We start from the raw sequence: 16,661 nt of genomic DNA, 5'->3' as shown, positions 1-16,661 counted from the left end.
CTTTTTTTTTACAAATTTGTTGTTTTTTTCCTTTCTGTTGTTTTTTTCTTTTGCATTGCACTTTTTACTTTTTCTGCTCTTTTAGTTTGTATTAACTTTTACTACGAGAGTGTATTAATTTTTACTATGAGATTATAATCTTTTAATAAATTTATTTATTTTTAAATGTAGTTAACTGATTTTAACAGCTAACGTTTCTCTTTTTCTCTCTCAAGCTCCATAGACCTGCAGGTCTAGTTTTAGTATTTTATCCAAATTGGAGATCTATATTTATCAATCTTAAAACAAAACTGGAGCTTAAATCATTGCCTTTTTATATCAAATAAGATGACAGGACTTTTAGAAAACTATGGTGACATCATCAATACCCTTATATAATTAATCACATCACTGATACAAATACTGTATATATTGTGATATTTATATCATAACTGTAGTTTCATCTTTGCCTTTCCAGACAGCTGATAAGGCAAAGCTGATAAGGTTTCAAAATTTAACTGTAGCATCTCAAAAGAAAAGGAGGCATATGGGTTAATCTGAAAACAGTGCACACCTTCAATTATTCTTCTCAGTTCTGAGTTCATTAAAAGGAGTAGATTGCCATTCCAATTTCATTTTTTGCATTAGCAAAATAAGATACTGTTAAATCGCTTCATATAGTGCTCCTGGCTACTAGCTAGAGTTCTGCTTTCTACAAAGCCAAAATGGAAATTACAACTTCACTGAAAATTATCTGCAGAAGAAATTCCTTATTATGTATTTCTTATAAGGAAATTAGTAATTTCACTTATTACATGTGTTACAAATAAGTTATGAAGGAGGCATCTCATTGTTATACCAGTTTCCCAGTTGTACTACAACAGATAAAGAAATGCTTATGGATCTCATGCATGATTAGACCAGTGAACATCTTCCTCTATGTATAGTTGAAAAGTATCTCATGTAAACTGCAGATGTTTTGCTATATATTTGGAGTTGTGAAATACCTTCCAGATAAGGCCTTTAATTGGTGAGGTTATTTTCATCAACATTTAGTCACAGCTGTTCTCAGAACTTTAATGAAGCTAACTACAAAGATATATATGGTGTAAGATTAAGAATTAGATAATAATTAATGCTCCAATGGAAAAAATAAAAGAATAACTTTACAAAGACCATATTTACATATTTGATAAATATATCCAGATTTAATTCAATAATGCAGAGGAACCCTGCAGTCCCATAACAAGATATACTGTCCCTTGAAGTTACCAAATGTGATCCTTACTCAGGGAAAGGAAATAGTTCTATTGAAAAATGACAAAGTACCCACAAGAAGTTTTTCTAAGCTGAAATGACTTGTGTTACCTTGTAATGCAGTATGTATCAGGAATCCATACATTTATTTTAGCATAAACTGTAAATCAGGCCATCACAACTATAATTTATTTCAACATTACACATTATGTGAGTGAGAAACTGACTTTTATAAATATGTGCAGTATTCAGATCTCAACCAGGAAAAGGTACTTCAGATCTGACATGGGCACCTTCTGTCATCTGCTCCTTAAAGAAGCTGTGCCTTTTCCTGTGTCCACATGGTACCTGTATGGATTCAGGAAAATATGTGTTTGAGTTAAGGAGATAGCAACATATATTTAAGTAGTAACCAACAGCAGATAAGTTGCCCATGAAGGATCCAAAGGACCTTGACTTTTTCCAATTCAAATATTGTATATCTTTAATAATGGTTTCTCACCTTGCAGCTAAGATATGAGCCCAGATAATTAGTAACAGACTTTTGTTAAAAAGTACCAATTTTATCTAGTTTCATAATGTAAATATTTTTATTATTACTGATAAGGGTAAGTGGAATTATGACAGTGCTTATGAAGAATGAAGTACTTGGATTATCTATTTTCCACTTAAATTTCAAGGATATTTTCTTCAGAAAATCATTAATACATCTTGACATATAAATTTCAGTTTCATCTTTGAAGGGAAGGGAAGGGAAGGGAAAGAAAGGAAAGGAAAGGAAAGGAAAGGAAAGGAAAGGAAAGGAAAGGAAGTTTGTATATGTGTATAGTTTCTATTTATTAGCAGTAACTATAACTCCTCTGACAACCTTCTTCAACATGTGGATCCAGAGAAATACTTTTGTCCAAGAGGAATCAATCAATGTCAGTAAAAGCATAGATGTCCATATAACTGGTTGGAATTTCTATGCTTAGAATTATAAGAGTAGGAATCAAAGAAAATATGAAAATATTTAGTTTGCAGAGGCAAACTAAATTTGCAAGAAATCTGGTTGTATCATATTCTGTGTGAATGTGATAGATGGTAAGCTCTAGCACATTTACATTTCAACTATGTTTTCTGCATTTCAGCATTCATGAGCAGTTTGAAATTTCAGCTTCATTGCTTTCTCAATAAAGATAATATATGATATGGGAAAATTCTAAACTATAAATTCTGTTTGTTATCCAGCTGTCCTTGCCTAACAGGCCTTAAATGATATATAATATAATATTCTTGGTCTTTTCCTTTCTTCATTTCTTATCTAGATTGTTTACCTTCTCTATTCAAAGCATCATATATGAAAAATCACATAACCTGATATTTGGAAGATTTTTTTCTTAAAGTATTTGTGTAAATGCAGTTCTTCCAATATTTGTGTGTTTTTAAAGATAAATAGTTATCATACCCATAAATGGTTTCATCGACTTAGAGAAATATCCACAGTATTCTTATATATTTCTGAGACTTTACCCTTATCACAAGTAATTTTATTTTCTGTCAAAAGCACTACTGTATGCCACCGATAACACATAAGTAAAGTCCATCACTGTTGATAAGAATCTTCATGTTTTTTCCCCCAAGGGAACATATATCAGGGTGGTAAGAAGTGTCTAAGGAAGGAAGGTTTAAGTATACCCTCTTATTAAATTCAGGAAAATAAACAGCATGAAAATCTTCTTTAAAACAATACTATATGCCTCTACAATATGGAAAATGTCATATCAAAATAAAAGACAATAATATTAATAAGAGTAAGCACTGTTATGCGAATATACATTATTATTGTAAAGTTAGTCCTGACTACTGTATTTAATAATCAGGCAATTAACCTGAACAAAATATGTGTCTTCAAAATGTATCAGTTAAGATATTGTTTATCTTCAAAATTAAATATACAAACTCTTAAAACTCTAGAGCAGTGATGGTGAACTTATGGCACGCATGCCACAGGTGGCACACGTAGCCATTTGTCAGGGCATGCGAGGCGCTGCCCTGGTAGCTGGCCAGTGCGCATGCACATGCTAGCCAGCTGAGTTCACCCTTTTTTAAAGCCATTTTCTGCCCTCCCCAAGCTCCAGAGGCTTTATAGGAGCCTGGGGAGGGCGAAAAGAGCCTCCCCTGCCCCCTCCCGGAGGCTGTCGGAGGCTTCATGAGCTTCCCTGAGGCCTCTGGAGTGCAAAAAAACGGCCCTATGGGCAAACCAGAAGTTCGGGAACGGACTTCCTGTTTGCTCGGAGGGTCGTTTTGACTGCTCCAGAGGCTTCATGGAAGCCTATTGAAGGTCCCTGAAGCCTTCGGAGTGCTTAAAATGACCCTCCGAGCAAACCGGAAGTGACTTCTGGTTTGCTCAGAGGGTCATTTTGATTGCTTCGGGGGCTTCAGGGAAGCCTCCTGAAGGTCCCTGAAGACTCCGGAGGGCTTCCGGGGGGGCAGGGGAGGCTGTTTTTGCCCTCCCCATGCTCCTATAAAGCCTCTGGAGCCTGGGGAGAACGAAAAAAGCATGCCAAAATGGGAGGGGTCGTGCCTGTAGTGCACGCATGCGCACCAAGGGGGTCGCGCTTTGCATTATGGGTGCGGCATGCCTGCACACGACTCCCCTGCGCTCCCCCCACTTATGGCACACAAGCCAAAAAAGGTTCACCATCGTTGCTCTAGAGTTATATTATTCCACTTTGGCTTTCAAATTCAATACCTAATATAATTCAGATACTCAGTTTAAAACATCATCAAAGATGGTTATCTGGTGTCTGCTTGAATATTCCCCAGAAGGGCAAAGTCACTATCTTTTAAACTAGATAGTTCCATTATCAACTGCTCAAATTGTTCCTAATATAACTTTGCAATTTATCCTCATGAATCTTTCTGTTTATTGATGAGTTCATTTATACTATCAGTGGGACAGTCGAAGGCTCATCAGATAATGTTGAATCAATTTGTAATAACCTAAGTCCGCATGGAGAACAGTTAGAAAACTTAGGAGATACAGACCAGCAACTTCAAAAAGAACGCCCAATTCATATCATAACTATTTCTACATTCCATTTGCAATCAAAAGACTACTCCTTTGCAGTTTTATACACTTTTTCAGAATAAGACCAACTGCACTCTGTAGGGACAAATGAAAAAGTAGGATAGAAATCCTGAAAGAAAAACAATTCAGGAGCAAATTCTGAAAAAAAAAAAGATGTGATTATGGTCCAAACAATATAACCAAAAAGGAAAATATCTAGAAACAGCTGATGAGACCGAGTTAATTATGTAAAGAGTTTTCTATGTTGAAATACAAAAAGAATTAGTTTTTAAAATGAAAAGACGATCATATAGTACAAACAGAACATCAACAAATAATCTGAATCTGTAAAAATGGAAAGGCTAAGACTCTGAATGACCTGAGGTCTGCAAGAATGCTAAAAACAACTCTACATTTTTCTTGCAGTTTCAGAGAACAAGAAATTCAGGATATGAAAGATCTTCTGTTTGGAAAACATGCTAAGATGGGTGTGCAACAAACTGCTAAACTGCTTGATTTATAATTTGTTTTTATCTGTTCGCAAAAGGAAATTATAAGCTGTCCCATAGGGCATAGGGGGAAAAAATGAGGTCAAAATAGGTAAGGAAATGTTGAGACAATAGCTAGCTGCTTTGAATGAATTCAAGTCTCCTGCACTGGATGAAATACATTTGAGGGTAGGAACTGTAAGATATGATATCAAAATCACTGACTTTAATCTTTGAAAACTGCTGAAGTATAAGGGAAGTAACAGAAAATTGCAAAACAGTTCCAATCTTCTTCTTTTTTTAGGAAAAAGTTGATCCAGAAAACCACAGATCAATTAGTTTTTCATCAAAACATGGGAAATCCTGGAAAAGATCAATGGGTTTGCAAGCAGTCAAAAAGAAAAAAAGATGATTACTATCAACTAGCAAAGATTTTACCAGAAAAATCTTACGTTATGTGCATGAAAAAGTAACTAGATTAGTAGACCAAGGGAATGTTCTGGATGTAATGTACCTAGATCTTGACCACAGTGTGCTTCTCAATCAACTGAAACAATGTAAGATGGATGGAGTATCAGATGGATTTGCAGTTGGTTGAACAACTATATCCAATACATGGTCCTTAATGGTTCTAAATCTAAAAGCAGACAGTTGTCAGCATTGTACCAGGGTTCTATTCTAATCTCAACAGCAGTTTTTATAAATGACAAATAAGAAAATAAAAAAATGTCCATCGAAATATGAAATATATTTGCAGATGATACAACTTGAAGAGACGATGATACAACTTGGAGATAATGCAGTTCAGTGGTGACAAATTTAGGATTCCAGTCCAAAGTATAATATATCACATGTTCGGCTACAAGATGGAAGATACTTGGCTCAGCAATAGTAGTTTTGTGAAAAATATGGATGTCTTGATAGGACACATATTAGGTGCCAACTAGCATTGTGTATAAATTGGCAAAAAGCCAATGAAAACTTGGATTGTATCAGCAGATATATCATGTCAAAAATAGAAGAAGCAATAGTTTCACTTTATGCAGTATTTGTCAGATTATGTTTGCAATATTGTGTCTCTTTTTGATTTCCACAATACAAAATGGGTTGGATTAGAAGACTTGCAAGGTCCCTTTCAGCCCCACAATTCTATTATTTCAATGGTACTCTTTACCAGTAAGCATGCATTAATTTGAGAAACATTTTAAATATCAACTGTGAACAATTATTCCTGATAAACTGGTAATAAAATAGAAGTGGTTATGAACTTCTATTTAATTCTGATAAATGTATTTTGATTATTTGACATGCATAATTTTCTTACCTGCACTAATTTTGCAAATTTGAGCATAGTTTATGAAGAAGGGGAAAACAGCCAAAAGGCCTCTACATGATTATGATTCATACTTCCCCAATGGCTAGAGATGAAGAATGCTTCAGAGTACGTTAAGTTATTAAATTAGTTACTTCAAGTTGAAGTGCTTTGTTTTATTGGAAAGTAAAATGGGAAAATAACTGTTGTACAAGTTTCATTATTTCTCTTTTCAATTATATTAAATACATTTGCAATTAATGTATGATGTTAATTCAGCATTAGCATCAAACTCTGATTTTAATATGACATTTACATTTGATGGCACCAAAGAGCAAGTTAATGATTACAAAGCAGGATCATTAACAAAACCACAATGTAGTAATCAACACTCACCATGCTGCAATTACTGTTTGCAGAAATGCATTTCTTATCATCACACCATTGACAGCCATTTGTATTAGCAGTACAACTGGCACAGTCTGCATATTTGTAACATCTGTCATCTGCTGCGGCTATCAGACAAATGGAAAGTGTCACAAAACATCAACATGAGAGACTGAGAATGTCATGCTTTTTAATTTGCACATTTTTAACTGTTGCTATAAACAATATTCATTGTACTATTAATTGCAAATGCAACTTTTAGTCTAAGATTAACATTCTTTAATAAAAAGCAATTAATATAGGTTATATTTCATTTAAACTCAGTCATGCATATACTCTACTGGGAACTTTTCTAGTTTTAGGCTTACCAATCATTCCCGGAACAACCTTTTCTAAAAAAAATAATTTCTATACAATTTATAAGTTTTTGTTATATTCATGTGAACTTCACATTCATGTGAAATTTTCATTCTTTACTCATTAATTGATCAAAGTATCACAGTAAATTTAATGTCCTGTCTGTTATATTTTATTTTATTTTATATTGGACTATGTGTATATTCTTACATGCAGCACATACAAAGTAAACGAGAAGCCTATCATCACCTTACTGGCCCTTTTTATCTCATCATATCTTTGCAACAAATGTATTAGTACATCAAACGTATACCAGCAAATGCAGATTTAGCAGCCAATGATTTCCTAATTGGATGGGGATTTGATTGATATAGCACAATAAATATCCAGAGGATGAATTCAAGATTGTGGAGGTCTCAAGCATCTTATCAGTTTATTTATTTATTTACCATAGGGTTCACTTACTATATTAAGCCTTAATTTAACATATGTATGCATTTATTCAATATTATTTAGATAGGTTTCACAATATTAGATGGCTTCATAAACATGGTATAGAAATACTTCAAAAAGTCATAAAAGGGTAACTAAAAATCATAGTTTAGAAATCATGGTTGAAATTTTGCACAACATGACATTGAGGTGAGAGAAAATTTATGAACTTTCAGAATGATTTATAATCTGCAGAATTGTGACTTATAAGAAAGCTAGTTTGATGTAGCAGTTAAGGCACCAACCTAGAAACTGAGGAACCATAAGTTCTAATTGTGTGTTAATACAAAACCACCTAGTGCCTTTACGGAGAAGGCCCTTCTTCTGGGTTCCATCAGATGTACCACGTCAGGGGACAGGACACACAACATTCCTTCCCTCCCCATTCCAGGTGGATGTGACCGGCAAGAGACAGTCCCTCAGATAACCTGAACTTGTGGTCCATACCATACCAATATTTTTCCATAAGACAGTCATCTTTCACTTTGCATTAGTTATGTGGGCTCCCAATTTCTTTACATAGCATAGTAAATACCCAGAGGATAAATTCAAGATTGTACTCAACAGTTAAAACTGAATTTTGTAAATTTTGCTTTTATAAAGTTCAGTTTTAACTGTTGAGTACAACATTGAATTCTTATGGCATGTGTTTCTCTGCAAGTACATAACAATAAAGGCAATGAATGAAAATATGTTGAGCTATTCTTCTATGCAGGCTACAGCATCTAACATTATTACAATCAGCTATATCTGTTACTCCATCATTGTATATATACTGCTACACAAATACCAAGAATTGTATGTTCTTTCATAATTGAAGTAAATGTTTCTAATCCCATGATTCTGATAGGCAGAGATTTGAAAATCAGCATTTCTTCTTCAACAAATGACTCTACATAAGCAAATACACAGATTTGATTGCTAAACTTGAAACATCAGTGGATTTACCTGCTTGAAAGGAAAACCTGCTGTGCTCTGCTTTACTTGTTTTATTAGTTTCTTCTCATTAAAAAAAATGACATAACCTTTACACATCATTATCAAACAGTAGTACATACTCATTATTTCTAAAAATGACCAATCATGAATTCTACTAGATCTTTTCTGCATGGTTTAACCAAGTTTTCTGCAAGAGTAAAAGCTTCACCTGCTTTTGTTATATGATAAATCACAAGACAGCAAGTTTCAAAGACACTTTTGTTGTTGCACAAATTATTCTATGGAATTCAGCACATTTTCTTTTGAAAGACTTGGGACTTTTGTCTTTCAAATTGGAATGTTTGTTTCCAGATGAACTTGTAATTTTTCTGGATTCATATTATTGCTATTATTGTTCACATTTGATTTATTTTCTTGACAGTCCACATAAAATGAAAGTTGATAAAACTGTATTATTTACATTTCTTATTTTAGTTTGAACTTTATTTCTAAGGACTTGTACAATTAAAACAACATCAACAGTACTGGAATGTTCAATTTTTCTGTTTTCATCTTTTTATGTACTGCCTGCAACTGTACCAGTTTGTAGCCAATGAACTGGAAAAATATTCATAGTATATAAATATTTATTAACTCTAATCAAAATAATAAAAATATTCCTATACTGAGGGGTATATATCTAAGATACATACAGAAGTTGAATATTATTAAGCTGAAAAAATATGCAGGAAATTCACCATTTGTGATGCCACTTAGAATGAATCCATTACAAGATGACTCACTTGTACATAAACGTGACATGCAGCACAAAATGTACATGTTTTATATTAATATAATGAAGTTAAATTGATTTCTCCATTGTGAATTATTGGCTGCAGCCTTTTAAACATCATCCTCATTTTCCTTCCTTTGCAAACCTGATTCTCTCACATGTTTACCCCAGAAGAAAAAGAGCTCAGTGACTTAACATGCTAGAGATGGTATTTGCTCCAGCAGTTCGAGTTCTAACATTGTGTGTCGGGGTGAGCTCCTATCACTTGCCTCAGCTTCTGCCATCTAGCAGTTCAAAAGCATGTTATTTGCAAGTAAATAGGTACCACATCAGCGGGAGACAAGTTGGTGCTTTGTGCGGACAATTAAGAATCCTGCTTGTGGTGGACCTTCCCAGCCCATTGGCAAGGCCCATTGGCAAGGTGGCTTAAGTATAGAAAGAGGATCCCAGATGATGCTGCAGGAAGTCCACATCTTTTAGCTCGTCCTCTGTGGTGCATCTTGGGAAGCTCATAAGCATGAACCAAACAGGGCTAGCAATCTTAGGCAGCCAAACTACTACTCTGTATTAGCATTATAATCTCTTAGCTAACTAATGTAACATCACCATATGCTAAATAAATAAATAAACCCTGGGAGACACATATGCAGCACAGTTGCACAGTACAATTTTATGTTCCTTTATTAATTTGGACCAAGCATAGGATCCCCGCTTGATGACTAAGCAGACACATGAATTCATACAACTATGTTCTAAAACATAGGTAAAAAGACACTTTTTAACAATATTTCTGTTGGTACATGATCAGACCACATATCTCTATTACATAGTGATAACACGATCAAAATTGGAGAAAGCATTTAGACAGTGAAGATAGTATGAGACTTATAACAATCATGGCTGAACTGCTTAGCAATCCAACTCCAGATGGATTTTATTCTCTTTGCTCAATCCATTTTAATTGTCCCGGATATTCTTTGGACAATATATACTGTTTAATACCTGGCTACATTCTGTTTTTCAGAATTTAGGGGTAACCAGGATGTTCAGGGGTTTTATTGTCTGTGTTTGTGGGGGGCGTTGTCCTGTGCCTAAAGAAAACTCAGAACACAGTAGAAAATCAGTAGCCAGGAAACTGTTAGGATATACATAATGAATATATGCCCTCACAAAGCATATCAACTATCCTAATAGAGGATTGGCCAAGTCACCATTCTGACCTTAATCCAACTAAAATGTTGTGGCATGACTTGAAACAAGCGGTTGATACAAAATAGCCCCAAAACAATATCACAGGTCACTGTATTTCAGGATTACAGATAATTCTGAAAGATAATTCTTTCACCAATGTATACTTAAACCAAACTGACTACATAAAGGCTTTGCATATGGTATGAAGGCAATATTTGGAACATAAAATAGTATTAATTATTTCAAAATGTAGATTACTTGCATTTCATTTCACTAGTTATATATTTATGGGTAAAAGCTAAAAATCTGTAATAAAGGTATTCAATTTTAGAGGAGCATCGTCTCAAGAGTTCTAACTACACTATAGTATGTAATATGCAATTTTAATCATATATATTAAAGAATTGCAACATAAATGTCAACTATGCCTAAAGATAAGGAGATTTATTCATTTTTCAACTTCAACTTAACTTTGAAGTTTCTGAATTGTGAATTGAGATATAACATGCTATTCAGCAATATTACCAGAATGTTGTACTTCACCACATCAAATTGATAAGATTTTAAGAAAATATCACATTTTTTAAAATAACAGTTCACTATTCTGAACTTTCCTCAACACAGCATAAGTTAAGTTCTTATGAGACAGTTTTCCTTAACAAAAACATATATTTGAAAATGGTTACCATTGAGATATAAATTAGGGATATAGCTAAACTAATTTCATATTGTTTAAAGACAGTCTTCATTATTACCAAACATAACATCCAAATTCATTGCTGTATTGTAATGCTGCATAGGTAATTAATATTAATTTCATCAATCTCTTTCAACTTTTTAAAAATAAAAAATTAACCAAATTCCTCTACCCATTGTAGAAATTCATAAGCATCAATAAAATCTAGGCCAAATAAATGGCAAATACTTGTTGAATTTAAAAAAAGCACTCTGAGGTAAATAAAACTCAAGTTTTAATTCTGCAAAAATTGTGTAAACAACTTCTATAGAATAATGCTGATCCAAAGTAATAATATTATAAGGGATCCATGTATATACCAATACAGAGGTTAGATGCTATTTTAAGAACAATTTTATAATGGGAGCTTTACATGAAGTAAATGGATCATATTTGCTTTATACTAATCAGTGAAAATTCCAAAAAGTACTTATTTGTATACAATGTTTATTATTTTTACAAATAATTTTTACAAATAATTCAAGTCAGCAAATGTACAGTATCTAACGCACTTTCATCCCTTTGTTTTTTCCATAACAACAACCTGTGAGGTGAATTCAGCACTCTTTACACTCCAGCATTTCTATGATATCAGTTAATAATTCTTTAATTAGCCCAAAGAGAAGCCATATTCTAAGGTTTCTTCTTCTTGCAATGATTTACCAAAACCACTAATTGGAAATCCAAGTTCAGGCTAGAACCATTTACAAACCATGCATCTTCCTTTGAAAGGAGGGCGAAACCAACGGACTGTTTTTTAATCACATTCCTTATTTTTAATAACATTCCTATTTAAAAAGAAAAAATTCTATATAGATATTTAGTTTCTTTATTATTATCTACCCCAGTATCAGTATAACAGCACATTATTTAGAATTTATGGTAACAAAGAAAACCTATGGAAGATTTTTCCTTGTATTTTATGCAGAGAAGATGGAATCCTATGGTCACATAAAACTGTAAACTATATGTTGAACATCACTCTTTCATTACCATTTTTTAGATGTGTCTTAGTAGGACTAGCAATTAAAAGATAGGACATCCAAAGCACAATATCACCAGACACCAAGAAGGGCAATAGTAATAATTTATTAACAAAGTTTATGATAAAGAAAGCTCCAAGAAGCCCAGAAGAATTAGCAGGACTATATTCTTGACATCCATTTGTAAATCATCTACCACACCTATCAGAGTGTTTCAGTTAACATCCTGACCAAATACATCTGGAAAAATGCCCAGATAATTAATATCATTTGCATGGGATCCACCTTTTCCCAATCTCCTTTCACAGAAACAAAGAATTTGACATTGTTCCATAACTGCAAAATATCCATGGCAAGTGCAGGTTTCTTCAGATGGAATGTAATTTTGTCCCCATTTAGCAACGAAAAACTAATCTACACCACAAGAAAACACCTATTAACTCCTTTAACCTTGCAGCCTGTTCTAATAATTTAATCCGTCACAGCAACAAGCAATGTAGGTCTTAAAAGTCTTCAAACATCCTAACATCCTCAAGATTCAATCATAATAGTACAACTAGTTGCAAGGACTACAAACATTTAAAAACGTATCTCTTAAACTTATCAAAAGAATTCTCAATATAAAATAAATGTTAAAATGAGTCTTAAAGCATTCATCAAAGTATGACAATTTATTTCTAGCACTGTTCAATCTGAAATGGAAGCAATCATTTCAATTGTTTACCAAAGAAAATGATATGGAAAGTCATGAAATAAGAAAAAGTTGTCACATTTTCATTAATCTAAATATATTTTAAAATCAACTGCTTTTACCTCCTGTATTAGTCATGTATCTTATTTACTCCTAACTGCTACTATTTGATTCTTAACTGCTGATGTTGATTTCCATACTGTTGATTGCAAATTATGTTGTTGTTTGCCTATTATATGTGGCTGAAGGACTACTTATCACTGATCTAGAAGCTTCAGGGAATATATAATAGCAATCGCACATATTCTCTGAGAGGTATACAGGGTCAGTATATTGCCCACAATGGGTCTTCATTTTGCCAATTTCGGAAGGATGGAATCTGAGTCAATCTTGAACTGGTCAGGATTGAACTCCTGGCCGTGGGCATAATTAGCCTGCAATACTGCATTCTAGCCACTGTGCCACCACAGAATAAGGAAGACACAGCTCACTGAAGAAGCAACACTGAAGAGGGAACTAACGGAAGTTCTGGAAAAAAAGAGACACTTGTTATTCATCAGAGAAGATATAAACGTAGGAAGTTGTTCTTGTTTTTGTTTCCTGGGCATAATAAGAATGCTGCATATTGTACAAATATAGTGGCAAAGTTATAGGAAAAATGGGAATTTATTGAATAAACACAGAAAATGCTTGTGGAGAAATAAGTACCAAGATGCATCTTAGAAAATGGAACAATGTGAAATAGAGGAGAAGGAAAGAGAAAAAGTTACATATTTAAGCTCATCAAGAAGATGTTTTACTATCTGGACCTTCAGGATAGATTCCAAAGTTTCATTGTGGGTAAAGTTTCTGGATGAAAAAGAGCTTTCACAAGCCTCATTAATGATATAGAGAAGTCTACTGGGATCTGAAAAGGGATGGAGTTCTGTCTCTATTCTGAAGGGAAAGAAATGACAGGTGGTTGTAACACGAGGCTTCCTACTGACAGAATCAAAGCAGTAAACTGTTATCCAGACTATCAAGAGACTGCTGCCTTCTTGTGGCAACAATTCAGGATGTGATGGAAAAAAAGATTCTTTATGTCCACTAATAACTATTCTTTCTACTGAGAAAGAATGGGGTATAAAGGACCCAGTCAAATAGAACCTTGAAAATGATAAAAAGTATTATGAAGAAAAGTTATCATAATCTGAACTTTCTTTATTGTATTTAATAAAAGGAAGCTTGGAAATAGTTCCTTCTGCCACAATTCCGCAATTGATAATTCATTCACTGAGCATCTCTTTGAATATATTTTACTCTACAAGCCTTGGTCAGGAAGGCCAACTCATTACATCTTGAAATCAGAAATAAATTGTATTCAAAGCACGGAGAGAGCTTTTGAGAAAAAACGTTGGTCCTTGCCTGAATGTTTCTTTTCGGTAGACAAGAGGGAGGGGTGACTCCTGGGATATTCTCATAGCCTGATTGGTCCAGAAGACGGAGGGAAATCTCTTTTAACCTCCTTCTTTCCCTGTGGTTCCCAGTTCCTCGAAGCCGCATGAGTAGAAGCATACTGTCAAACAAACACAGACAACAGACAGGGTACAACCTCCCCCCCCCCGACTGACTACCAACTACGTCTTAATAGGGGCGGGATGTCGCTTCTCCCTCTCGTCTACCGAAAAGAAGCATTCAGGTAAGGACCAACATTCTTTTTCCGGTAGACTCGAGGGAGGGCCGACTCCTGGGACGTACCCAAGTTCAGTCCCTGGGAGGGAAAACTAAGACTCGGGGGAAATGGCTGTCACTATCTGTTGTAGGACCCTACGCCCAAAGGATGCCTCAGCCGATGCAAAGGCATCCAGCCAGTAGTGGCAGATAAACGGAGTCGGTGAGGCCCAAGTGGCTGCCCGGCAAATGTCTTCGAATGGAGCCCTCGTGGCCCAGTTGGAATGAAATGAAGAGAGCCTCAGATCTACGGAAGACGTGCATCAGAGATAAATATGCACAGTGCACTGCATGTCCAGCCTGTGCCAAAGTCGCTTCCTCTCATGGGAGAGAGTCGGGCAAAAATTGGCTCAATGGAAGGGCGAATTGACCTTGAGGAGAAAGGTAGGATCAAACCTCAGAACTACTCTATCCTGGTTGAACTGGCAGAGGTCATCCTTAGATGACAGGGCCCCTAACTCGGAGATGCATCTGGCTGAGGTCACAGCAACCAGGAACACCACCTTGAGAGATAGAAACCTAAAGTGAACTGTACACAAGTGCTCAAAGGGAACCCCCATCAGGGCCCTAAGTACTAGAAGCAGGTCCCAGGTTGGAAACCTATTAACAAGGGGAGGCTGTAAATTAGCCACCTCCCTTAGGAACCTCTTGACAAAGGGTGTTGAGGCAAAGACGAGCGACCTTCCCCCGGCAGGATCGAGACCAGGGTCGCTACCTGCCGCCGTAGGGTGTTATGGGAGAGCTCCCCATCCAGGCCTTTTTGTAGGAAATCCAGAATTTGAGCGACTGAGGCCTCCGTCAGACATGTGCTGAATGGGCCGCACCATTTAACAAACGCAGCCCACGTGGAGTTGTATATTTGAGTGGTGGAGGGGCGTCTTGACACTTCAAGAGTTGCTATAATTCGTGAGGACAAATTGGCACTTTTCAGGAGGCCTCGCTCAAGCGCCAGGCGATCAAGTGGAGCCACTGGGGCTCTTGATGGATTAAGACCTCCTGACGTAGGTAAAGCTCCTCCCAAGGAATCCTCCATGGTGGAGAGATGGAGAGCTGGACGAGGTCCACAAACCAAGGCCGTCTGGGCCAGTAAGCAGCGATCAGAATGATGTCTGCCCTCTCTACCACTACCTTCCTCAGGGTCCCCAGGATCAGAGGGAGAGGGGGGAAGGCATACAACAGGCCCGGAGGTCATCTGCTGCAGAGACCATCCGTCCCTTCTGCGGCCTGGGCTGGAAAACGGGTGAAGAATCTCAGGAGCTGGGCATTTGACGTGGTTGCAAACAAGTCCACCAATGGATAGCCGAACCTCTGGGAAATCTTCTGGTAGAAGCTGCCACTCCCCGTGGTCGACAGTCGCATGGCTCAACCAATTGGCCTGGTGGTTGGCCGTGCCGAAATGTGCTCCGACATCACTGACACCAGTCCAGGAGCCTAGTTTCAGTGCCTCCAGCCAAAGAGTTCTGAGTGAGTCTCACCTTGGCGGTTTATGTGGGTCTTTGTGGCCACATTGTCCGTCAACAGAAGAATGTAATGGCCCTCTATCATGCCTCTGAACTGGTGGAGAGACAGTCTGGCAGCCTTCAGCTCCAGCCAGTTTATATTGTGGCAAAAGTCCGACTGGGTCCAACAGCCCTGCGCTATCTCAGAATCCATGAGCACTCCCCAACCGGACAGACTTGCGGCTGTAGTGATGGTCACTCGATCCGGCTCCCAGAACTCCGATCAGCGTTGAAGGGCTGGGGACAGCCACCACCGCAGAGATAGCTGCACATCCTTCCCGCGGAGCTGCGAAAGAAGAGCCTGATACCCCCGCAGTTCCAGGGCTCGGTCAGAGCTCCCAAAGATCACAGGAGGAGAGCGGAGCCAATTTTACTCTCCCCCCGGCTTGCTGCGAGACGGAGGACCCTGTCCCTTCAAGTGGCAGCTCAGACAATTTGGAATTTAGAATAGCCAATATATATCTAATTAATATAAAATTTTACTCATTCTGGGAACTTATACAATGCTTGGACTGAGAGGAACTGGGAACCACAGGGAAAGAAGGAGGTTAAAAGAGATTTCCCTCAGTCTTCTGGACCAATCAGGCTGTGAGAATATCCCAGAGTCGCCCCTCCCTCGAGTCTACCGGATAATTATGACTTTCCCCAGAAGCAGAGAAAATCTTTACCTTTGATCTGAGAGCATTCAAGAACATGCTACAAGCAGAGCTGGGATCATGAAATTTTGGTCCTTATCAAGCCGAACAATTTATAGACTAGTAATATCTTTATCTTTTAGAAAAGCTCTCATTTATTTCCTTAATTAGCAGCTACCTG

At 36.5% G+C, this 16,661-nt stretch overlaps 1 protein-coding gene across 1 annotated transcript in view; it reads right to left on the bottom strand.

Annotated features, from left to right (window-relative positions):
- ATRNL1 (attractin like 1) overlaps positions 1-16,661 on the bottom strand; it is a 536,103-nt gene that overhangs the window by 425,775 nt on the left and 93,667 nt on the right. The window contains exon 13 of the mRNA XM_081954366.1: positions 6,485-6,603. Coding sequence (XP_081810492.1) covers positions 6,485-6,603 — 119 coding nt within the window. The remainder of the gene's footprint in view (positions 1-6,484; positions 6,604-16,661) is intronic.

The sequence above is a fragment of the Natrix helvetica genome (genome assembly GCF_964273705.1).
Source record: "Natrix helvetica genome assembly, chromosome: 5".
In the NCBI taxonomy this organism is placed as follows: Eukaryota; Metazoa; Chordata; class Lepidosauria; order Squamata; family Natricidae; genus Natrix; species Natrix helvetica.
The sequence above is the reverse complement of the archived record's forward strand: the minus strand, read 5'-3'. Positions and strand labels throughout refer to the sequence as shown.